We start from the raw sequence: 24,891 nt of genomic DNA, 5'->3' as shown, positions 1-24,891 counted from the left end.
TGTTTGCCTGAAGCTGGGAATGGTGACAGGGGATGGATCACTCAATGGATTACCCGTTCTGCTCATTCCTGCTGGGGCACCTGGCCCTGGCGGCTGGCAGGACACTGGGCTAGAGGGACCTTTGGTCTGACCCAGCCTGGCCGTTCTGATGTTAGAGGGGTCTACAGTGCAGCCCAGCTGGCTCATGCAGCCGCAGCTGGTGCCTTTCTGGGTCCATTGCCGGTCCCCAGGCTCTGGGGCTGGCAGGCAGCAGGGTCTCTCTGGGTGGGGGCTGCTGAAATCCATCCCCGCTCCTGTGTAACCCTCCCTGTGGCACCCCCAGCCCCAGCCAGCCCTAGGAAATTGGAATTGTCCTGCTTGCACGTCCCAGGGAGGAGGATGTTGTGTGAAATTCCCCACATACTTGCCTTGGGACAAACAGGCAACTTATAGCAGCGAGGGCCATAAATAACCCCCTCCCCCTGCCAGCAGCCGTCACCTCCTATCTTCTCTCCCGCAGCCTCCCCAGCTCCCGGTCCAGGCTGCGCCCTGACTCACGCCACGCGCTGCTGGCTCTGCTCTCGGGACACCTTGTTCTCCCCTGATGTAAACAGGCCGCGCTGCCCTCTGTGCTGAGCTGTTCTTCCCCGCGACGGGCCACGAGCCTCCGATGGCGACATATGGCCCTGCTCCAGGGACAGCTCCCAGCGTGAGCCCACCCCCCGCCTCGCCCCGGTCCCTCACCTCCTCGGAGAACCGCAGCCTACCACCAAGCGGCATCTGGCCTGGGCGGCACTTGGATCCGAGGGGAATCCAGGCCGACGCAGGCAGCTGTGTGGGTGACTCAACGGGGCTTTTGTTGAAGCCCAGGTCTTAGCCCTGATGTCCTGGCCCAAAGCGGCCCATAAATTACACTGCGGTTTCAACTCCCAGAAATGGTTTGCAGCCTCCTTTCCTGCCCTAACCTAGGACACATTGTGGCTGGGCGCTGTTAAGCAGCTACCACACTCCACTCCAGAGGTGGCTGCATTTCAGGGCTGGGCGAAGTGATTTGAGTACGCGATCCGTTTAGTAGCCGGGGAAAGGCTCTGGGATGTAAGGTGCTGCAGAAATGAGCACAGACACCATGGTTGGTTTGGGTTTTTTAAAAATCTCCAGTTTTCGCTCCGTGATTTCTCTATAGCTTGGGGTGGGATGGAGGGGGTGGGGGGGTGTGGTGGGGGAGGGGTATTCTCAGGGCATTAAAGGGACAGTCACAGTGTCCTTGAGCTGGGTGCTAGGATATAGATATTCAGGCCTGTCTGTAAAGACCTATACTTTAAGAACTTAAGTGTATTTTTATCATGTAGCTAGTTCTAGAGGTATAAAAGAAAGAATCAAAATCACTCTCTGCTGGTGTAAGGGCCTTCTCTTACTGTGACAGTCTGAGGCCCTGTGTTTAGGCTAAGGCCTTTGGCTAAGCAGCAGAGGCAGCCATAAGCTGGGAAGCGACCGGTCACCTCCTCCCATTCCAAACTAGTCACATTGAAAGAAGGTGCTATTGGGCTGTCAGGATACAATCCTGTCCGGATAGTGCCTATCGCCTCCAGAGAAAGGGAAGTGCCTAGAAGATGTAAAAGGAAACTTAGTTTGATAGCATCCTGTCTGGCAAGAACTCACTTATCAATAGCTGGGATGTGAAATCCTCACTTCTGTATTGTTCTGTCATTGTAGTCCCCATTTCCCCATTGTTTGTCTGTATAATCTCTGTCTGGTTCTGTGATTGTTTCTGTCTGCTGTATAATTAATTTTGCTGGGTGTAAACTAATTAAGGTAGTGGGATATAATTGGTTAAATAATCATGTTACAGTAAGTTAGGATTGGTTAGTTAAATTTCAGGAAAATGATTGGTTAAGGTATAGCTAAGCAGAACTCAAGTTTTACTATATAGTCTGCAGTCAATCAGGAAGTGTGGGGGCGGGGTGGGAAATGGGAACAGGGAATGGGGGTGGGGGAATTGGAATCATGTTTTGCTAAGGGGGGAAATGGGAACAGGGAATGGGAGTAAGGAAATTGGAATCATGTTTGGCTAAGGGCAGGAATGGGAACAGGGACACAGGTGTAAGGCTCTGTGGGGTCAGAGCTGGGAAGGGGGACACTAAGGAAGGAAACTGGAATCATGGTTGCTGGAAGTTCACCCCAATAAAGATCGAATTGTTTGCACCTTTGGACTTGGGGGATTGTTGCTCTCTGTTCATGCAAGAAGGACCAGGGAAGTAAGTGGGTGAAGGAATAAGCCCCCTAACACTGTGGTAAACCAAGCCCATTGCTCAGGGCGTGAGGCTAACATGACAGCTGCAGCGGCCCCTTTCCCCACAATCCAGCAGCCAGCTTTCCCCGCAATCCACACTGGCACCAGCCTGCCAGGACCTGGCTTTCTCCTCTCACCCTTCTTCCGCGGAGCAGTGACTCAGCCTGGGGGCGGGGGCGGGGGGGTGTTGGAGGGGTGGGGGTGTTTTGCAACTGAGCTTTGTTCCCTCCCTCTAATACCGTTCATGTTTCGAGGCCAAGGTGCTGGCTGGACTAAACCCTGCTCTGCCAAGCCCTGGAACTGCAGGCTGGATCGCAGCCCTGGCATTCCCACGGAAGGGCAATTACGGAGAGGAAGGCAGGGCGGCCACTGACAGAGCCAGGCACTGTGCATGCCCAGAAGCCACAGATTTATTCCCCAGGCCCAACGGGCCAAGAGGGACTTGGCTTCCTGCTTCCCAGGCTCAGGCTGGGGCCTGAGCTCTGAAGTTAGGCCAGGGGCGAACGGAGTCCCAAAGAGATGAGACCAGTTCGCTATTCCGTCCACGCACCCTGTGCATGGTAAAAATGCCTCACTGGAATAGTCCCACTGGTCAATGACCATATCCATGGTGAACGCCCGTTACTACCAAGGAAGGCATCAATTCCTTACAGTGCACCTAACTGTGCCACACTATCCCATGGGGAAGTTACTTCCTGACCCCAACTGGGGGCCATATACCCTGAAGCATCAGGATCAATGACAGACCTGGTTCTAAATATGCCCCCCAGTTACGCCATTTGTTTCCCCAGTGCAGATCCAAGCTCCGAGGCTGAATGGACAGTTTGACAACAGATCCAGGGGGCCATGTCTATGGGAAGACCTTCAGAGGGGTGTGACAATTTCCATTCTCCTGCCTGTTCAGAACAGAGCCAGCGTGCTCAAAACCTGGGAGACCAGGGTTCAATCTCCTGCTCCGCTACAACTCTCTATGTGGCCTTGGGCAAGTCACTTGGCCTCTCTGTGTCTCTGTTCCCCATCTGTACACCTGGTGTGACGGCACTGCCCTGCCGTAAAGGGGGGTTGGGAGGATAATTACCCTGAAGACTGCAGGGTACTCAGAGTCTGTGATAATGGGGGCCACGTAAGCACCTAATACAAGCGGGAAGGTCCCACAATGAGCATGACTGCTTTGGGCGCTAGGGGCTATCGCTGGGTATCTAAAGTGGAGTCCAGTCCGGCCATTCCAACTGACGTCTCCCAAGGCGGGCAGCTACGGCTTGGCCTCCCACATGGGAGCCATGAACCCCACAGGCAAAACCTGGCCCCTGAACCCCTTTGAAAATCCATCACCAGGGGGCAGTAGGGCCAACTCGCTGTTTTCTGCTTTTATAAGGTGCTGGCCTCTCCGCTTTTCAGTCTGCTCCCAGCAGCTCCCCGCACAGGAAGCCGGCGCAATTTCCCTTTGGCTGCAGACAGGAGCAGCAGGACAGCTGGAAGAGATCATCATCCGCAGCCACGACACACCTCTGCAGGCCGCTACGGTCCTAGAGCCAGCCCCAGCCCCCACCGCTCGACAGCCGCCAGCAAACGGGGCAGCAGGGCAGTTTGGAGCCGCCCCCAGAAATGCCAGCGCTGATCCAGCCAGAGCTCTCAGGAAGGCGAAGCCAGACTGGCCATCTCATCAGAGCAGGCACTCCCGCCAAAGGCTGTCGGGCCCTCTTTCCCGCACAGCTGGGCGCACGGAGTAACTGACGCAGCCACAGAGAAGCCCTGAGCTCAGCCGTGCTGCTCACGCGGTCCCCCGCCTCGCCAGCTGGGCACTGCCCAGGGGCAGGGCAGTGGTCGAGCCTGGACAGCGAGGCCGTGCAGGAGACACCTCCCCTCCAGTCATGATCCCGTTTGCACGGAGAGGGGACTCTGGAAACAGGCTGAGGGACGTTTAACTCTTCCCTGAGCTCCCTCCTGTCCTGCGCATCTGCGTTTCGTCTCACCCTTCCCACAACTTCCATCCCTTTTTCCCTCTGCACCCCGTCCGTGCTTCCCGGGTCCAACCCCGTTCCCAGGGACAGGCCCTGATTCTCCTCTCCTGGGCACCGCTCGTTGAGGAGGGGGTCTGGCTGAGCTCCCCGGGCTGCCTCTTCTCAAGAGCAAGGATGGAGAGGGTTCCCCTGGTATGTTAGGGGCCCAGAGGGCCTAGTTTCCAAGGAGGCCTGGAGTCAGGCTGGGGCATGGGGCTCGGGGGCCACCATCCCAGTGGGACTCCCACGCAGCCAGAGCCTCGCTGGTGCATTCGTGGCTCCATTCTGCATGTGGACGCAGCCGCAAGAGCCAGGCACGCAGGCCCCCACCTGCTCGCTGCATAACCCGCCCTCACCCAGTAGTCGAGGACAAATGCAGCCTGGCCCTGGGGTGACAGCCAGCCAGAGGTTGCACCGCAAATCAAAGCCTCTTACCTGCTACTCTGTGGGCCACCAGCCCTTCCAGGTTCAAGGGCTCTTCTTCCGAGGGTCTAGCAGGCTCTTGGTAATGCTCCGCTCCCTTCAGGGGCATCTGAACTTGGGCTGTCGCTGTGGGAGAGGGGGGCGACAGGATCAGGGGCTGCTGAGGCCGAACAGGGCTGTAAGCTGTTGCCAGAGGGATGGAAGAGGTTGGGGGGCTTCCCGGGGCGTGGCTGTAGCTCCTTGTCTGTGGCTCAGGAGGCTGCTGGTTCTGATAGCCGTAGGGTGAGTAGGACACCCCAAAATCCTGCGCCTTGGACTCTGGCTCTCCAGCGCCCCAGCCCACCTGGGCCGGCGGTCCTGGCAGATAGGCTTTGGACAGCGGTTCAGAAGCCGGTGGGGGCTGGGTGACGGCGGTGCCCATGGCGTTGTGGGACACGCTCCCCGGCATGGCACCAAAGGCGTTGCTGGGTCTCGGCTGGGTCACCTGAGGGGCCGCCTGGCTCGGAAGGCCCAACACTGGCTGGGCAGACAGAGAGGAGACCACCGGGCCAGGCTGCTCCTCTCTGGAGGGCACGGGGACGCTCTGGGACTTGTGCATCGTTGAGACAGACGGGTCCAGGTCCAGCATGAGCATGTTCAGTGCTTCTATCGACTGCTCGATCTCCTTCGGGGAGGCCACCCGGGGGAACTCAGGGATGCTGTGGCTCGACGGGGGGGCCGCCGGCAAGGGGCTGGGCTGGGGGCTCGAACTGGAGACGCTAGGGCTTTGGCTTTCCAGGCCGCCGTCTTGCTGACGGGAGGGCGGCCTGCTCCCACCGCTGCTGCCACCGCCTTGCTGCTGCCAGGCGTTGAGCCCCCTCTGCACGGCCTCCCGGCTGCTGGTGCTCCGAGCCGGCGCCGGGGGGAGCTGGAGGCCCGGCTCGGCGGCTGGGTAGGACTGAGAATGGTACATGTCGCTGGAGTCAAAGCCGTACAGGTAGGGCTGCGTGGCGGCCGGCGGCCGGGGCCGCAGCCAGCCGGGCTCAGGGAAGCCGGCTGGCTGCTGCCGGTAGTCGGACAGGTTCTCCTGAGCAGACACCGAGGGCCGGATCTGGCTCAGCAGGGGCTGGGGGTGTCGCCTCGTCATGCTCCGCAGCGTGCTCTGGTTGTGGTAGGGGTACCCCCCGTTGATCAGCGGCTCCGAGTCACACAGCCCCTCCTTGTGCAGCTTGTCCGCGCCGTCGAAGCTGGACGGGCCGTTGGGCAGGCAGGAGAGGCTCTCCATCCGGGGCACCTCCTGGTAGCCAACCTCGCTGGCGTTGGTGGTGCCGTCGCAGGAGGAGAGGGTGCCCAGGCTGCCGACGCTCTGCCCGTCCTGGTTGGGCAGGTCGTCGTCCAGGATGTCCGTCTCCCGCTCGGCCACCAGGGCGGGGGCGCTCCCGTTGACGTGCACCTGGGCCGGCACCACGTGGCGCCCCGGGAGGGCAGAGCCGCCGGCCGGCGCCGCCCCGGGGTGGCGGTTGTGCATGGGGGCTTCGCTCTCCAAGCCGAAGCCGCTCAAGAGGCGCTCGAGCTCCCGCTTCTCCTCGGGGGTCAGTGCCGGGGGGCCCCCGCCAGGCGCCGCCTGCTCGTCGGTCTTGTCGGTAGCGGTGGAGTTGCCCGAGTCGCTGCTGACAGACAGCGTGTGCTCCAGGTGGTTGGGCGCCGCGGAGAGGGGGGCGCGGCTGGCGTTGACGGCGCCGGTGCTACCGTGGAGCGAGTCTTTCTTCTTCACCTTGGCGTAGAGGCTCCCGTCCAGCGGCCCCTGCGTGTGCCCAAGCTCTGCATGGGGAGAAGGGAACAAAGCAGATCAACAATTCGCTCGGGGCGGGAGAGCGAGCTAATGGCTCCCATTAAGCACCGATGGCTTCGATGTGCGAACGCTGAGCTAAGGGCCCTGTCAGCCAGCTGCCGAGCACTCAGCCTCCCCGTGAAATACGCACCACATTCCCTCCACTCTCCTGCGGACGCTTGCTCTGCCAGAGACGCCGGCGGTGCGTCCTCTGCGGCTAACGTGGCCCCAGAGGAGACGGCGTCTACTGAGATGTTACTGGAAACCTGCTTTCACTGCGCTGAAAGCACAGGATGCTTTGCAGGCTGGATCGATAGAGCATTAACGTGAGCTCTCCCGCAAGGTTCAAACTGGAAAGGGGGCTGCGTGAGGCGTGTGGCCCTGCGAGGCTGGAAAGCAGCCCCAGGCCCCCTGACCGCCTGCACATTGCAGGCCACAGAGCCTCACCCACCCACTCCTGCAATAGACCCCTAAGCTCTGGCTGAGTTAGTGAAGTCTCAAAGACTTCAAGTTACAGAGAATCCACCGATTAAACCTGCAAGTGACCTGTGCCCCATGCTGCAGGGGAAGGCAAACCCCCCCCAGGGTCTCTGCCAATCTGACCTGCGGGGAATTTCCTTCTCAATCCCAAATCTGGCGATCAGTCAGTCCCTGAGCATGTGGGCAAGACCCAGCAGCCAGACCCCTGGGACAGAGTTCTCTGTAGTGACTCAGGGCCCTCCCCATCCGGTGTCCCATCCCCGGCTGTTGGGGATATTTGCTGGTAGCAGTCGAAGGTCGGCTACCTGCCATTGTAGGCAGTGTCATCATCCCAGCCCCTCCGTACACTTATCACGCTCAGTCTTGAAGCCAGCCCCCACTGCTCCCCTGGGAAGGCTGTTCCAGAACTTCTCACGCGAACAAGGTGGATGGATGGATCTTAGATTCCAGGCTAAAGGATTATTGTGATCATCCAGTCTGACCTCCTGGATAAGACAGGCCAGAGAACTCCCCTGAAATAATCCTCTCTAGCTCAAAAGGAGGCATTTTTTTAAAAAATCCAACCTTGATTTTAAAATAGCCAGTGATGGCAAATCCACCAGATCCCGTGGTAAATTGTACCAATGGTTAATTACTCTCACTGGTAACATTTATGCCTTATTTCCAGTCTGGATTTGTCTAGCTTCAATTTCCAGCCATTGGATATTTGTCTGTGAGGTCAGGGGTTCTCTGTGTTTTTCTTTCTGAGGCCCCCCCAACATGCTATAGAAATTCCAGGGCCCAGCACGGGGGCCTGTGGGCTTCAGCCACTGGAGGACAAGGGGCTTGGGTTTTAGACATGCAGGGCCGGAGGCTCAGGGCTCTGAGCTTCAGCCACATGGAGAGGGGGACTCGAGGCTCTAGCCACCAGATTGGGGTGGGGCACAAGGCTTCAGCCCTGCGGGCATGGGGGCTTCTTCCCCATTGGGCTGAGGGCTCAGGACTTCTGCCCCATGGGGGGCGGGGGGGGCGGGGTTCAGGGCCCCAGGCTTCAACCACTGGGGTGGGGGTGGGGGGGGCTTGCTGCTTCAGCACCAGGGATCCAGGATCCTGGCTTTAGCCATACAGGGCAGGGGGACTTGGGGATTTAGCCCTGTGAGGCAGGGGACTCAGGGCTTCTGCCTGCCCCATGGAGCACTAGGGGTCAGGGCTCCCAGCTTTAGGCTCCCGGCTTTAGCCCCGCATGGCATCAGGGCTCCTGGCTTCATCCCCATGGGGTTCTGGGGTTCACGGGACATCTACCAGCTTGAAGATGATTCTCCTTTAACGGTTACATTTGGAGACCTGTCTGTTAGCCAGTTTTAAATCCATTTAATGGATCTATCCCTTCCTCCCTCCCTTGCTCCTCCCCAGAGAATCGGAGCCTCTCCTGGGGCCAGCCCACACAGCAGCATTTTAGACTGATACAATTGTGACCCCGGACACCGCTCTTGTGACGACGTGACCACGTTTCCGCCACGACACAGCCTCACAAGCCAAATGGGGTCCCGCTGCGGGACGAGACCCGGGCTACCCGCCTGCAGGAAGCAGCCTGCTCCGTTCTGAACCTTGCGCTCCATGACCGAGCCCCGGCAGGTCGACGCCGTAAATCAGACGCCATCGCCTCGCCATGGAGCTATGCCGAGTCAGCTGTTCAGTTTGGGAGACTCCGCCATGCTCCGTTTGTACCGGCTGACCTCACGGCCAAGCGAAGCAACCAGCTGCTTTGGACCCCACCCTCTTGCGGGCCCTACAACCCTAGTTCTGCAGATCCCATCAACCTCACAGCCTGCTCCCTCATGCTGGCACGTTGGGGCTCTGCAAAGTGCAGGGCCTGCTGTCGTCCTCCAGGTGACTTTCAGGTTTTTCCAAACTGGTCATCCAGCCTTAATTTTAAACTGCTCTCTGCTCCAGGGCTGCCCGGGGCTCCGATGCCCTGAGCAAATGCAGGGAATTGGGGAAGATGAGCTGCTTCAAATGGGCCCAGGTACCGGAAGAATGTCGTCCCGTATCAAAGGCGCTGCCTTGGCACTGAGTGTGGCATGGAATACCGGGGCAAGCTGTCCATTTCCCCACTCCGCCCTCTCCCCACGTTGGAGTCTCTCCATTTCTTTTTCCAGATCCCCAGTGAGGTTTCCTGGAAGGCCATGGAGGCAACATTAAACGCTTTCTTTTTAGAGGAAAAAGTGACTCTTCCCTGGCCGCGAGCCAGAGGCCAGACTCAGAGCCGGAAGACGGCCTCATGCGACAGCGTGAAATCAGAACACTCTGATCTGCAGGCAAACACTTCCGCAGCAGAGCCAGGCGTAACAGGGGAGGGAGGCTAACCAGCCCCTATGCGCCTGTCCAAACACCGTAACCTCCACACAACATGGACACACACACACAGAGAGCACAACCACCGTGCAGCGCGCACACACACAGCCTGACACCCCAGAGCAACCCCCACGCAACGCACATACCAGTCCCCGTGGAGCAACCCCCAAACAACATGCAGGCACAACCACGGCAACAGCCGGGCAATCGCACAGGGACACCCCCCGCCCCCCCGCGAGCGACTGCGCCGCAAAGTGTGCGCACACACAAAATCACAGCAATACCCCTGCCACGAGCGCACATCGAGCCATGCATACACCCAGCAACATGCACACGACAGGTGTCTGCCCATGCAGACGCTGTGTATGCAGACTCACACACGGCAACTCCCCCGCATTGTGTGTGCACCCATGTGCCCACCCAGCAACACTCTGGGCAGCTATTTCTTGATTAAGGATGGCAAAAAGTCCTCTCTGTACAGCGCATACGCCACCACCAGAGTGGGACATACAAACCTAGGGAGACAGGGTTCGAGATGGGGGGTTTTGATCCAAAGCGAGCGCGGTGAAGTCTCTTTTCCGATTTCCGCGGGCTTTGGATCAGGCCACAAATTCTTACCATAACAACACTCATTCTACACAGTAGCATTCATTTTCAGCCCTCAGCCCTTCGCTAGGTTTTTGTGCAGATGTAGCCAGGTTACGTTCAGTCGAAAGCAAGTTCAGTCCACTGAACAGGTCCTGGGACATCAGGGGTTAAATCTCCTTCTGTCCCAGCAGTCTGAGACCGTGGGCTGGGAAGGATGATTAAGATTTTCCAAGGGAGAGATGCCCAGCCCCGCCATGGCTTCCAATGGCTCTGTACAGCCCCGCCGAACCGGCCGGTCCCCAGCCTTACTCTAGCAACTCCTAGGCGAACTGTCAAACGAAGGGAATTGGGCACCCAGAGCCCCGGCGAGCGCCCAGCCTTCTCCTGCCTATTGACACGCCTCTGCCCCGCTTTGGGGGGAGGATGCTGATCCAGCCTTCCTCCACGACACGGCTCTGCGGGGAACCCAGGGTTTGACTCAGCGGAGCTCTCTTCCCGGAGGGGAGAACCTGAGCAATGCCTCCTTCCAGACCAGCTCCCTGGAGCTCTCCCGGGCTCACCCCACCAGCCAGGTCCACAATTCTCCAGGCTCTTTGCTGCCACTCAAGATGGGCTGCGCTCCTCGCGCCGAAGCACAAGCACGACAGAAACGACAGAGAGCGACTCTAGGGGTGTCACAGCTGAGGCATGCCCTGGGAGGCTGGGCACAAGCCCCGGAGAGGCAGGAATAACACGCCTGCAGGTTGTGTCCACATCAAATAAATAAAGCACGTGGGCCAGGGGAAATAGAGGGAAGAGGCTTGAATTAGCACCCTGATTCAGAACCCGCCCTGCTGCTGGGAGAAGCATCTCAAAAGCATCCGCAGAATGGCCTTCTGGCAGGGGATGGGGGGGATTTTTAAAGCTCAAGGCGAGGCCAGCACAGTCCCAAAGTGGCCTTTGGACCAGATTCTCTTTGAGAGGGATGGAGGCAACGAGCCAGCAAGGAGGCCAAGCCGTGGGGACAAACAGCCCAGCTAGCTCAAAGCGGGAGCTTGATAAGTTTACACGTGGGACGATACGCCAGGACTGGGCTCTGTGACCCATGGGATGGGGTTGGATGCATTCCTGGGGATTTCATCACATGACATAATCTTTAATTAAAGAGTCATCTTTAATTCCTGGAGACTCCAAGCAAATCCTGGAGGGTTGGCAACCCTACCCACGAGGCCCTTGCCAGGCTGATGGCCTAAGTCCCCAGCCCTCTTCCAAGTGTTGCTGTCCGATGGGAGATCCTAGGGGACGTCTACATTGCAATACAAGAGCCGAGGCACCGCTGCGACTGGCCCAGTCATCTCACTCAGGCGATGGGGCTACAAATTGCAGGGTAGACGTTCGAGCACCACCCAGCCCAAACTGACCGGGGGAATTCAGGAGATAGAGGCCTCCCAGCCCAAGGAGCTCGCCCCCAGCCTGCGGTCTCCATGGAGTTGCACCACGCTCTGCTACTGGCTAAGCCGGGCTGGCTCAGAGCGATTGGAGCCAAATTATTTCCTGCTCTGATTTAGCCCTTTCCACCATGGTTTGGAAACCCCGACCGCTCGGTCCCAGCAGACGCCCACGAGGCAGGTAAAAACAGCCAGCTGCAGGCGGGTTAAGTGACTCACCCATGCCATACGAGGAGTCGGTGTCAGAACTGGGACTAGAACTCACGGCTCTTGACTCCTGCACCTGTGTTTTAACCGCTAGACAACATCATACAAGAGCAACTTGCTCACAGACGGATGGAGATGAGAGACAGAAAAACCCTCCTGAATCCACTTACGCACCCCCATGCAGCAGGTACAGCCCAAACTCATGGCTTTCAGATCGCTCTGGAGGACACAGAACTAGCATCCTGGCTCTCTGGGCCTGAATCCGGACCATCCTTTTGGGTCCGACAGGGCAGGGAACAGGGCTCAAAATGACAAAACGCTTCTACTGCCATGAAACAAAACATTACGATTCTCTCTGCTGTGATGGAGAGGGAGGGGCAGATTCGCCACTTTCACAGCAAAACTGGCAGAATCCCAGCAAGCGGGCACCTGCTCCCATGGTCAGTTGTCAGACACGAGTGCAAAGCCAAAGTAGGGACAGTCAGTCCGAATCTCTGTCCAATGAGAATGCCCCACCTCATCTGTCTCTTATGTTCCCCTAGACCATCTGGTAGCAGCATCCTCACCGTGGCGTGCAGAGCACCCACCATTAGCTTATTGACTCAGCGGCTTTTATTTTTCAAAGGTATCTGACACTACAAGAGTGGTTTTTGTTCGATCCACCTGTGTTGATTCAGGCAGGGAGGATGGAAAAGGATCCAAAATAAACCTCCGGGCTTTGCTAGAGGAATTCCCCAGTCTGTTCTACCCCTCGCCCATCACCGTGCTCTCTGATCCCACGGACCCAGGCACACTGATAGAAACAGCACGACTCTCCAGTTCTCCGACGGCTTTACCCTGCTCCCTGGCCTTCATCCCCCTGCCTGTCCCTTCCCCTTTGCGCAGAGAGAAATCGAACAGCAAACAGACTGTAGGAAAGGAGAGAGTGGCTGATCTCGCAGCTGATTCAGATCAATCCAACTTTCTCCAAACACTGGTGGCCACATTCAAATACGCTTCCCAAACAGCCCGCCAGGTACTTGATGATGGTGCAAAGCAGGTTTGACACAGCAGAGCATAAACCGCTGCCCAAGAGGAAGGGAAACAAGCGAATCGGCCTCTACTCCGGCAGATCGCGGGGGGAGGGGAAAGACAGCACAGGAGAGAAGCAGAGTCAGAATCACCTGGGGATGTGGCTACTTGATTTGGTTGACACTCAGGTGAGCTCAGTCCCCCATCCCGAGATTCCTCCCCGCAGTGTGACCAACTCTGCCCGCTGGGCTCTGAGCCCCAGCGTAAATCAGTACAGCTCCACTGACTCCAGGGCTGAATTACACCCACCTGGAATCCGGCCCCGGGTCGTCTCCAAACGTGTGGCCCCGAAGTGACAGCTAGGCTGGCTGGCAGGTGGGGACCGCGCGAACCTGCGACGGGACGGGGAAGCTCAGGAATCAGGATGGGTTCCCAACAGGAGCTCCAGGCATTCACTCAGCCCCTGCCCTTCAATCCCGACAGGGTTTCCGTTTCATCGCCTGCCCAGCTATGAGGCTCAGCAGTGCCAAGGAGCCGTCCCTGCCCTCAGTGGGGAAGTGCTGAGATCTGCCTGGCTCTAGGGTGTTGTTAAACAGCAGATTACAGTCACCCCATCCTGCAAACCAAATCTGGTCAGATTCCCGAGAAAGCAAAGCCCAGCCCGGGAGTCAGGACTTACCAGCTGGATGGAAGGAAAACACCCAGCAGAAGAGGAGGAACTGGGTTAATTTCCTTCCCTCGCTGTTCACTCCCTTTTCCTTCAGTGCCGGAGCTTTCTAAGAGTTCCTGAGAGACGACAGCCCCAGCTCTGCCTGTCTCCTGCCCTGCCTCTCTGCCTGTCAGGGACTGGAGCGGGGTGTTTCCTGGCTCGTGGGATAAAACGCCGTCTGTAATTTCAGCCAGTTGGATCCCAAGGATTTATCATCCTGCAGCTATGTGATTTTAGCATGACATCACAGAGGCTGCGAGTCCAGCAGCTTAGCACTGGGCGGCTGCACCGCACAGCCGCTAGACAGAGCGCTCGCCCAGAGCCGGGCGGAGAGAGGGAAGGAGGTGGAGAAAGGGAGGAGAGGTGAATGGGCAGAGAGTGTGGTGGGACAGGGGATGAAGAGAGGCAGACAACGGAAAGTCAGAAACCAGAGACAGACAGCCCGAAAGAGGAGGTGATTTTTCCATTCCCTCTGGGCCCCAGCTTTCTGCGAATGGGACCACACAAGGGACGTCCGTGCTCCTCCAGCTGCGGAACAATCACATGGGAAGGAGGGGGGTTAAACAGAGCCTGGGGCTAACTGAGTGACACTGGAACAAATTCACCCTGATGGAACCCCACTGAAGGCAATGGAAGGGTGAGAACTTAGCCCCCATCGAGAAGGAAGCAGAGATACATAGACAGACAGACAGACAGAGGGGGTGTATGGGGATAGATAGATAGATAGATAAAGCCGGTGTATGGGGATAGACAGAATCATAGGACTGGATGGGACCTCGAGAGGTCATCTAGTCCAGTCCCCTACACTCAAGGCAGGACTAAGTATTATCTAGACCATCCCTGACAGGTGTTTGTTAGATAGATAGATAGATAGATAGATAGATATATAGATAGATAGATAGATAGATAGTGTGTATAGGAACTGATGGATGGATAGAGGGATGGATAGAGGGGGTGTATGGGGATTGATGGACTGATAGAAGGGGTGTATGGGGACTGATGGGTGGATAGAGGGATGGATAGACGGGGTGTATAGGGATTGTTGGGTGGATAGAGGGGGTGTATGGGGATTGATGGGTAGATAGCGGGATGGATAGAGGGGGTATATGGGGATTGATGGATGGCTAGAGGGATGGATAGAGGGGGTGTATAGGGATTGATGGGTGGATAGAGGGGGTGTATGGGGATTGAGGGATGGATAGAGGGATGGATAGATGGGGTGTATGGGGATTGATGGATGGATTGAGGGATGGATAGAGGGGGTGTATAGGGATTGATGGATGGATAGATAGATAGAAAGAAAGAAGGAGTGTATGGGATTCTGCTGTACCCCATGCCAGACATTTTCACCAGAGAAAGCCAAAGCTGAACCCCACCCACTGCTTTCCACTCGTGACCAATTTCACCCATGTTCTGAGCTTCAGCCCCATTCAGGCATCTCCCAAAGTTGGGATGCTTCTCCAAAGCAGATTTCCTGTGGCACTCAGCTCCTTTGGTCTAGAAAGCAGGCTGCAAACCTTGCACAGAGCAAAGGTGATTTTTGGTGACGTTTCCAGAGGAGAGGATGCTTGCCATTCATCACCAACCTTTATTTTTTGGACTATTATGATACTTGGCTGAGGAACACCAACCGCTTACAACAAAGAGTCTCTCCTGGGGACTGAAATCTACTGGCCAGTTATAGTAGGCAGGTGACTACCGTACAGCTTTCAGCTTACTTCTTGGGTTTGGCTGGCCCAAAAAAACTGCAAGAAGAGGTGTTTCCAGAAATCATCTGTATTTCCATCTACTATTCTCGACAAAACCAGGAAGCTCAGAACAGAACAAGAGTAGGTTCTGGTCTGTTTAAGGAGTTTTGAACAAAGCCCTAGTGTGGGGCGTTTTTATTCAAACCGGGACAGGCATCGCAGCTTAAATAGCATCAGGACAGGGCAGTTTCAGGGCCTTGAAAATCTTTCCCCAACCTTCTGGAGGTTTGAAATACAAAGGCATTCTCACAAGCCATGCAAGGGCACGCAGTTCGGCCTCCTGTTATTTTAGCAGCCAGGTTTAGCGCTGGAAGATTTTCTAGGGCACACGTTCCAAACACAGCTCCAGCCAGACGGGCTCTTACGCGCGCCCACTCTCTTATTCAGACAGGTTTAAGTTTCAAGGAAACTTCGACAGTGAAAATAAAGAATAACTTTCACTAGGTATTAACCATTTTTTCCTACTTTTCCTAGACAAAAGAGGCTGCACAAGGCATCCTACCCATCGAGAGAGCCCAGCTGGCACCGTGCCCTGTTGCAGAGATGGCAGAACACAGATGGGGAATACTCCAGAGAGGCGTCCAGCACCCAGGACTCTAGGTTTTGGACTCCAAATCAGGGTGAAGATTCAGCGTTTGCATTATGAAAAATACCCCAAAGCAGGGATGATGCTAACACTTGCTCTCCAGCTTGGTATCCCAACATGCTTGGCAAACATTCCTGCAGCGAGGCTCACAGCAACCCGTGGGAATAGGTGAGAATGACAGTCCCCATTTAACAGATGGGGAAACTGAGGCCCCAGGAAGTCAAGTGTCTTGAAGAAGTTTGCTCTTCTGCCGCCTGGTCCCACGTTGTAGCCACTAGACAATGCTGCCCCCTCAAAGCTCCGATCTATCGGAACCTTGTGGGAAGCTCATGAAAACAGGCTCTGTCCCAGTTGTTTAGCATTTCCCTTTTTGGAGCCGGGGCGTGGATGTGAAACAGACAAGCAGGATGAGCTGGGTTAGTTTGGAAGACAGGGAACATTTCGGGGGTTGAGTTTCTGCCAAAGGTTCAGGTCGGCTCTTATTGTTGGTGAGCCAGTGGGGTGGCAGTGACTCCAGCAGGGCATCTGGCCACCTTCTCCATCATCATAAGGGGTATGTCTACCTGCCAATCAGAGCTGTGCCTGCAGCAAGCATGGACAGACCCGAGCTGGCTCTGGTTGCGCTCGAGAGAGGAAGCCACGGCAGCACGGGCTGGCTGCTCAGGGACGCAGAACAGGGTCCCAGGCCGGTTTGTATGGCCCAGGTTACAGATGCTTCCCGGCTATTGTTAGTGGAGCCAGCAGACTCGCACCCTCGGGCGCATCTCCACCCGCTGCATGCCCACCACCGACGGCAGCGTAGACGGACTCGATATGTCCAATGTCCCTCGCGACTGCGCCGGTCCTGCTAACGAGAACCCCCCGGAGTACCAGCCAGTCCTGCACTCCTCTGCCTTAACATCACGGAGCGGGCACAGAGCCCAAGCCAGCGGAGGGGAAAGCCAGAGTTCTTCAACCTTAGGCCATGTCTACACTCGCGAGCTTACAACTCATGTAGCCGCTCGGTGCCGACAGGAGAGAGCTCTCCCATGCTTTGACTGTACCGTGGGCTCTTGGGTGCCACGCCGCAGCTGAGAAGGGGGGCAGGACCTGCACTCCCCCACACCACCGCCACCCTGGTTAATACATGCTGCCGGCTGCCCCTGGGCAGGCTGTGATCGGTGTACTGCTGCCTGACAGACTGAGCCCTGCTCCCACGCTGCCTCCTGGACCCAGCCCACCTCTCAGGGTGCCTGTCCCAGGTCTCATCACCGGGCACCTGCCCCAGGCCCTTCGCACTGCAGCCACCATCCCCGTCCTCTCCTCCCCAGCCACCTCCTGCCCTGCTGCTCCCACCGGGTAACTCGTCCCTGTGAGCACAGGCCAGACGAGAGGCTGTGGCTCACTCCGCTCTGCAGGCCAGCGGAAGGGATGGGTCTTGGAATGGGGTGGGGAGATCACCCAAATCGTCAAGACGCAGAGCTCAGGGGTGTGGATCCAGCCCGCCCTGCGCCACCTAGTTAAGGAACGTGATGAGCTCTGGCAGTGCCAGAGGCTGATGGGACGCAGGAGCAGACCCGAGCCCGGTGAGCACTGTGGGTGTGCCAGGAAAGGGAGCAAGAGATCAAACAGCCGGCCGGGGAGAGAAGGGAGGGGTGGTGGGCTCCAGCATCTGCAGAATGTTTTAAAGGCCTAGGCAGACCAAGCCCACCGCCACGCCAGGCTGCTGTAAACAGAACCCCAGGAAGGCAATGGGGGAGCGATTCCAGCAGCAGCGAGAGGCTCATGCCAAAGCGATTACTCAGGTGGGGAATTAGCAAGTCTCCTGCAGATGTCGGAGCTGGACGCGGGTCAAAAGCATCCAATCTCCCATCACCAGCCCATAAAGTCCTTTCACAGACGACATTCAAAATCGCTTAGCTAACAGCAGACTGGGGGCGGGGTGGGGAAGGTGGGGGAGAAACAGAGAAAGTGGGGAACCGGGGAAGGTGGAGAGATTTAGGGGAGGAATGGACAGAACCATTGCTGTGGAGAGGCTATGTCGGCCCCCCTTACCCATGGTAGGGCTGGGTGAGCACTGCCTAGAGTGCCACACTGCCCCATAACGAACCGTGGGACTGATTTCATGACACACATCCTGAGCTAAAGACGTGCATGGGCCGGGGTCCCCCTGCCATGCAGTACATCAGCACACGCACCGCCCAGGGCCCCAGACTCCCACTGGCTTCCCCGGGAGTCATACGCACACCTGTGTGCTGCGGGATTGGGACTAGCAGATCAGGGAAAGGGATTTCTGGAGGCCGCCTGGCAGACGGTTAAAGCCGGGGACTGACAGGACACTCCAGGGTTCTCAGCTTGGCTCTGGGAGTGGAGCAGTGTATGCTAGAGAGTAGAGCTGGGGGGGAGTCAGGACTCCTGGGTTTCCACTAGTGCATGGGGTGGAAAATCTCTGAGTTGAAAAATGTTCACATTTGGGTGCCTAGCGTTTGGCCCACACATCCCTACTGAGGCACTGAAATAAACGGCCCAATTACCCCCCCTTACAGCCCTGACTGGAGTCAAAGGGAGTCGCGCATGTTCAGCACCCTGGCTTACTTAGCTGCCTAAATACGGACACCGGTGTCTAACTGCAGGCCCCTAAATTGGAAAATGCTGGCCTTACTGGGGGTAAAGGCAGCGACAGGCCGAGACCCAGGAGCAGTAAGAACAGACATGGCGTGTGTTATTCAAGGTAATGCGACGTTCCGTGACTTCCACGTTTTTTTCCGAGGCCAGGACATAACACCTATTCCTTGGGATCCAGGTCCCCATTACAAGCCCCTGCAGAGGATGGATCTAAACTGTTCTCAGTGGAGCAATGGTCTCAAGTTGCAGTGGGGGAGGTTTAGGTTGGATATTAGGAAAAACTTTTTCACTAGGAGGGTGGTGAAGCACTGGAATGGGTTACCTAGGGAGGTGGTGCAATCTCCATCCTTAAGAGGTTTTTAAGGCCCGGCTTGACAAAGCCCTGACTAGGATGATTTAGTTGGGGATTGGTCCTGCTTTGAGCAGGGGGTTGGACTAGATGACCTCCTGAGGTCCCTTCCAACCCTGAGATTCTCTGATTCTATGAATTTCCAGTGACAGAAGGAAGGGCCGGCCTGGCAGCCCCAGGCTGGGAGGCAAAGGGCTGCTGAAGGTACAGAGGGATCTAATGTCCGCTCCCTTCCTGCCCTGTTTCCAGTGGGAGCCAGGTGTGTGGCTGAAGTAGCAAGTCCTTGTTGATGGAGATGTTGCATTAATGGTCTCCTAGTGGCTAGCCCACACCAGCCAGCAGAAAGGCCATTGGAGTGGGGAGAAAGATGATGGTGGAGGTTGGTGGACCCTGGGATCTTTCTCCCCCATCGCTCAAAAAACTAAACCAGTTATAACTTCAGACTGGTTTTAACCTATTATCGCACTGTGTATTACCATCTCCTTCCGGAGGAACCTGCTATTCAACCTCCCACGGGCAATGGAGGTGAAGCAACAGAATGCCCAAGGCCTCAGACCACCATGGATGGAGCCTTCGAGACAGAACAGCCTGGCAGGAGCTAGGCCCCGTCTAGGTCCTCCCGCAGGCAGCGCGCTCTTATGAATCTGTACTATGGCACCAACCAGGCCCAACCGAGACCACAGCCCTGTGGAGCTACATGCTGCACTGACTTGTAGCAAGAGACAGCTCCCACCCCAAAGAGTTTACACTCTGAATAGATAAGGCAGAAAAAGGGTAGGGGAAAGGAAGGATAATTTCCCCCCATTTTACAGAGGGGGAAACTGAGGCACAGAAAGATGAAGTGACTGGCCCAGGGTCACACAGAGAGTCTGTGGAAAAGTCAGGAAGTGATCGTAGATCCCCCAAGTTCCAGTCCAGTGCCTTAACCACAGTGGTATAAAAGATCTCCCTACACTACATTCACCAGAGCTCCATCCAGCCTCATTTTACATGTCTCAAGTGACTGGGGCACCCTTCGCTTTCTTTGAGAGGCCATTACAGAGGCGTGCCAGAAGCAGAGGGGATTTCTTTCAGAAACACAGACAGATACATCTCACGCACAGGGCCATTTTGCAAATATTTAGTTGATCTTTTCCATGGCTGAACTTCCCCTGCTCAGTCACTCCAGCCTGGATCACACGGGACGGTTCTGATCTCGCCAATACCCCAGTTCGATAGCATGGCTGAGAAAGCTACAGAGAGAAAGGGCCTCTGCCAGCCACTCTCAGAGTGTCCCTTGCAGGCGAATGCTATTTATGAGGGTACCACAAAGCCCTGGAGTCACAGGATAAATGCGCTGCCTCATGGGAAGCCCTGAAATACATCCCGTGCAACAGCTATTTTCACCATGCCAGTGTGATTAACCCTGGATTTATTTCCAGTGATGCAGACACACAGCGCAGCAGAGAGTTGAAAGAAGCACTTCAGACATGACCTGGACTTGACAGTGCTCAGATACGATGGTGAAAGGGCTCTATGAGAAAGACAGACAGACAGAACGGGTGTATGGAGATGGATAGACAGACAGACAGACAGACAGACAGACGGGGTGTAGAGGGATAGATAGATAGAGGGGTGTATGGGGATAGATAGACAGGCAGATGGGATGCATGGGAATAGACAGACAGACAGACAGACGGGGTGTATGGGGATAGATAGGTAGATAGATAGATAGATAGTCTGTCTATCTAATATAATCTCCATACACCCTCTCTGTCTGTCTGTCTATCTATCCCCATCCATCCCTTCTATCTATCTATCTATCCAACCCTTCTACCTGACTGTCTATCTATCTATGTTCAGGGATGGATAGATAGACGGACAGATAGATCTTCCTCTAGAGTTCTCATGTAACCATATTTAGATCTATTATTAGTGTATGTCTTTGTTTAAAACTTTCTTTCAATGAAAAATGGCCTTTTTCTTAAATAAATACTTTTGTTTCTTTCAAAATGTTCCTGATTTTCAACAACAAAAAAACCTTAAAACCCCAATTTTTTTGCCTAAACTGAAAAAAATATTTGTTAACAAATGAGACAAATTTCCATGAAATACTGGGGGGGGTGGGGGGGGGGAATCTGCCCATTCCCTGAACCGCTCTAATCTGGGTGATTATTCATTCTCATTTCTCCTATGGTACCACCTATCCACTCAGGCAGGAGTCGAAGTCACGGGTCTGCCTACATGGCCTCCGGATACACAGTGTTTGGAAATAAATATTTTGTGCCCCTTAGGCTGAATGATTTCAAACTCAAAGGCCCTTCATAGAATAACAGCTGGCAATAATTAATCCCTCAAGAAAGGTCTTGTACACACTACAGAACTCGGGGACTGGGACTCAGACCACTGCAGATGGTCTGTCTGGCCAAATGAGTGGGGTCTCGATCCTGGTTCCCACTGCGGCTACATTGCACGGGTCTGCCAAGGGCAGGGGAGCCCACATGGCATAGGGCCAGAGGAGCGAGTTCTAATCCGCACGCCCGGGCCTAGGGGGCATGGCTGTATGGCCAAAGTGCTTATGTGCTCCAACAAAGCCAGGAAGGGGGGCCCAGGAAGGAAGCAAAGAGCCATCTTTGCTCCCTACAGTTCCTGCCCCATGGGTGCATAATTAGGTGCTACTTACACACACATGGATTCCCAGGAGATCTGAACTCCTGTCTAAAGCAAAGATTCAGAGCCGTGAACATTAACAAGCCGGGCCAGCGAGAGGAGACCCTCCCCGCTGGAAGCAGCTGATGTGTGCATTTCCCCGCTCCCATCTGCCGTGACCTCACCCACAAACTGGCCGCGGCTGCCCCGGTGGGAGGCAGGAAGCGGTGATATGCGGTCGCTTTGGTGCTTAACCCAGCGAGACAAATGCTACCAAAGATGGGGAGGGCTTTGGGGCAGGCTCCGTGCTCTGGGCTGTAAATAACCATGCTGGCTCAGCTGGAAAAAACATGAGAAACCAATCCATTGCCTTGTCGTAAACAATTGCCTTGTCGTAACCAATCCACGGGCCGAGTGTCACAGACACAACTGCTGGGAAAAGCAATTTAAGGTCATTTATAGTGGACTGGTTCTAAATGTTTCTCATCTCTCCAAGGCCTGTTCATTGAAGCCATGGGGTCAGGTATCCAACTGGAGTAAACCAGCATTGTGCCATAGACCCAGACCCCCAACTGGTGTACGTGGGCACTTTTCAGGGAGCGATGCCGATTTACCCCAGCTGAGGATCTGGCCCAATGTAAAACAGCCCCAGTCTAAACCAGTTGCAGATGCTCTGCCACGTTCTTTAAAAGAAGGTTTCTCTATAATAAGTGGCCGGCGCAGAGGCCTGCTGGCGGGCCGCGAGACAGAGGCATCACCTCACTCGCTCCCGGCCCCATCACCAGGGAAGAATGTGGGCGCCCAAATGGCTCCCGGAGCACTCCCGTCAGAGCGTGAGTGGCGGCTCTGGAGTGCAGTGGTGGGCTCAATCTCTCCTTCCTGGACTGGGCTTGCTTGGACGTTTCTAGACGTGGCGTTTCTAGGGGCACCTGTCTCTGAGCTGCTTTTCCGTGCGCCCGGTGGCCCCTCTGCACAGCTGAGGATGGGCGCTCCTGGCACAGCTCCCGGCGGTGCTGGTGACGTGATGACGGATGTCACCAGGCCGAACTCTGACCCCAGCCAACAATGCAGCATCTGCGGAGAAAACTCCTGTTGCAAAGCCCACTGCCATCCCCCAGCCGCAGGGCTCGGCTCAGCCCCGCCGAATGCCCACAGGGGGAAGTGCAAGGAGCTGTTTGCAGCAGGAGACAGAGGAGATCTGCCTCGGGAAGGAAAAAGGGATGCCTGGCACATGGTGCCATGTGCGTCCCTGGCACTCGCTAGCAGAGTTGTTGGGAGGGTAGAGATTGTGAGGCAATCAGACAGACGGGGGCCGGCTAAGTACCTAGACACGAGATCGCCTGTTGCTATGATAGCTCTGCCCTGCCACACAGGGGTGGTGTTGTGACAGGGAAGGACGATAAAAGACTGTGCGCAGACACTATGGCAACAGGGGCGTCTCCGAATTCAAAACGACCTCGGCGAGTTGGAGACGGGTCTGAAATCAACGAGGTGGAAATCCGGGAAGACAAGTGCAAAGTATCGCACTTGGGAAGGAAATATCATATGCACAGCTACACAACGGGGGAATGACTGGCCAGGCGGTCGCACGGCTGAAAAGATCTGGGGCTACTGGATTGAATACGAGTCAACGGTGTGATGCTGATGCGAGAACAGCTCATCTCATTCTGGGGTGTATTAACAGAAGCGTTGTATGTAAGACCCGGGAGGGAACTGTCCCACTCTACTCGGCCCTGGTGAGGCCCAGGTGGAGTCCTGGGTGCTGGCATCGCACGTTAGGACAGATGTGGACAAACTGGAGACAGTCCAGAGGAGAGCAACAAAAACGAGAAAAGGTTTCAAAAGCCTGCCCTAGGAGGAAAGATTTTAAAATCTGAGCATGTTTAGTCTTGAGAAAAGGAGACTGAGGGGGGAGCTGATAACAGTCTTCTAATATGTGAAGGGCTGTTATAAAGAGGACAGTGATCAATTGCTCTCCATGTCCACTGAAGGCAGGACAAGCAGTAACGGATTTAATCTGACAGGGGGATTTAGATTAGAGATTAGGACAAAAATTTAACTCTCAGGGTGGTGCAGCTCTGGAATCGGCTTCCCTGGCTTCCCATAAAAGTGCACTTTTATGCATCCGATGAAGTGAGCTGTAGCTCACGAAAGCTCATGCTCAAATAAATTGGTTAGTCTCTAAGGTGCCACAAGTACTCCTTTTCTTTTTGCGAATACAGACTAACACGGCTGCTACTCTGAAACCTGTCTATCTAATGTTCCCTGTTACCCAACACATAGCACAGATGGGTGAAGTCTGCGTCCACTCTTCCACGGCACTCAGTTTCGCTGGGCAGGGGACAATTTTGCGTTCGCTCTCCGGTAACATTTTGCTGGGGCCGGTGTTCACGGAAGGCAAATTTCAAAGTTACCCATGCAAGGTGGCAAATCATTGGCCACAAATTAAATTCTAAATTCCAATGCACAAGAGCTTCAGGGCTAAGGCAACCAGCAGACAGAACCAAGCACACGATTTATCTGATCAGGCGCAGCTAAGCAACACAGTTTGAAAATCCAAGACTCCCAAAGAACACTTGCAAAAAGAAAATTGGCAAAGAATTTCAAACAAACCAGTTGGAGGACATCGCAATCTGCTTCTGGATCGTCTTCAGGCACAAAAAGAGGTTAAATTCATCCAGTAAATAAATTACTGGCTGCAGATGATCTGCCCAGGTCTGACCAAAAGGATCCGGAAGGAATTTACTACTTGGAATTTTCCAGCTCTTTCCACGCTCGTAATAAGTGAACCAGGCTCAGCCCCACCACGCGTGGCTCAGTGCCCCAGTCCCAGGGTTTAAGGCTAGAAGGGACCCCCAGACCCATGATCCCTCGTGCACACAGCTCTGCTGACTCACTGGGAGTTGTGCTTGAACTAGGGGTTGCCTCAACCCCCTGCCCAATGCAGCCTTCCCCGCCCACAAGAGACGCAGTCTTGCCTTGCCTCTAATAAGGCACTTTCCCCAGAGAAACACCAGCCAAGCCCCTGGCCAGACACCCCTTCTTCGGAGAAAGCCTTCTCCTACAAAGAGAACGGACAACAGCTGGGCTGTTTCCAGCCGTGACACCAACTCCCTGGGACGCTTGAGCAAGTCACTTAGCGGCAGATTTTTGAAGGTATTGAGTCACCTAATGATGGGAGTTGGGCATCGAAATGCCTGTAAGATTCTGGCCCTTAGTGTCTTTGGGTTCAATACAATGTCCTCCCAGGTGTGTGGCGGGGGTGCGTAGGTATCAACACTAGGGTTGTAAAATATTAACTGATAAGCAGCAGTCTTATCGGTAAGGTATTCCGGTTAACATTTAAACTCCGTTGCGGGACTCCGCTGCCACTCCGCCCCTGGGATCCTGGCCTGCTGGCCCCCCCAATTAAAGATTGCGGGGTGCTCAGACACCAGCGTGACAGAGGTCAGTCCTCCCCCGCTCTTTCAGCCTGTCCATCACTCGCACTCGCGTTCAGGGAGAAACCCCCAGGACTAAAACACCCCCTCCAAGGGGAACGGCAGATCAACGGGCCTTGGGACCCAAGCCTCGCCACCGAGTCCCAGCCCTCCTCCTCCGGCTGCTGCCCAATGTATCCACCAGCTCCCATGGGCGCCGAGCTCCTGCAGTGGCCCCTGGAACCGCACCTGCCCTGCACCTCTCAGGACTGCACCCTAAAGAGAGACAATAATCTGTG

General features: G+C 55.7%; 1 protein-coding gene across 22 annotated transcripts in view; it reads right to left on the bottom strand.

Moving 5' to 3' along the window:
* The window catches only part of TNS1 (tensin 1), a 283,525-nt gene that overhangs the window by 62,199 nt on the left and 196,435 nt on the right, over positions 1–24,891 (bottom strand). For all 22 annotated transcript variants that reach the window (XM_043525426.1, XM_043525423.1, XM_043525425.1 and 19 more), the window contains one exon: positions 4,705–6,492. In XM_043525426.1, the coding sequence (XP_043381361.1) occupies positions 4,705–6,492 (1,788 nt within the window). The remainder of the gene's footprint in view (positions 1–4,704; positions 6,493–24,891) is intronic.

This window comes from Chelonia mydas, chromosome 11 (assembly GCF_015237465.2).
Source record: "Chelonia mydas isolate rCheMyd1 chromosome 11, rCheMyd1.pri.v2, whole genome shotgun sequence".
NCBI classification, from domain to species: domain Eukaryota; kingdom Metazoa; phylum Chordata; order Testudines; family Cheloniidae; genus Chelonia; species Chelonia mydas.
The sequence above is the reverse complement of the archived record's forward strand: the minus strand, read 5'-3'. Positions and strand labels throughout refer to the sequence as shown.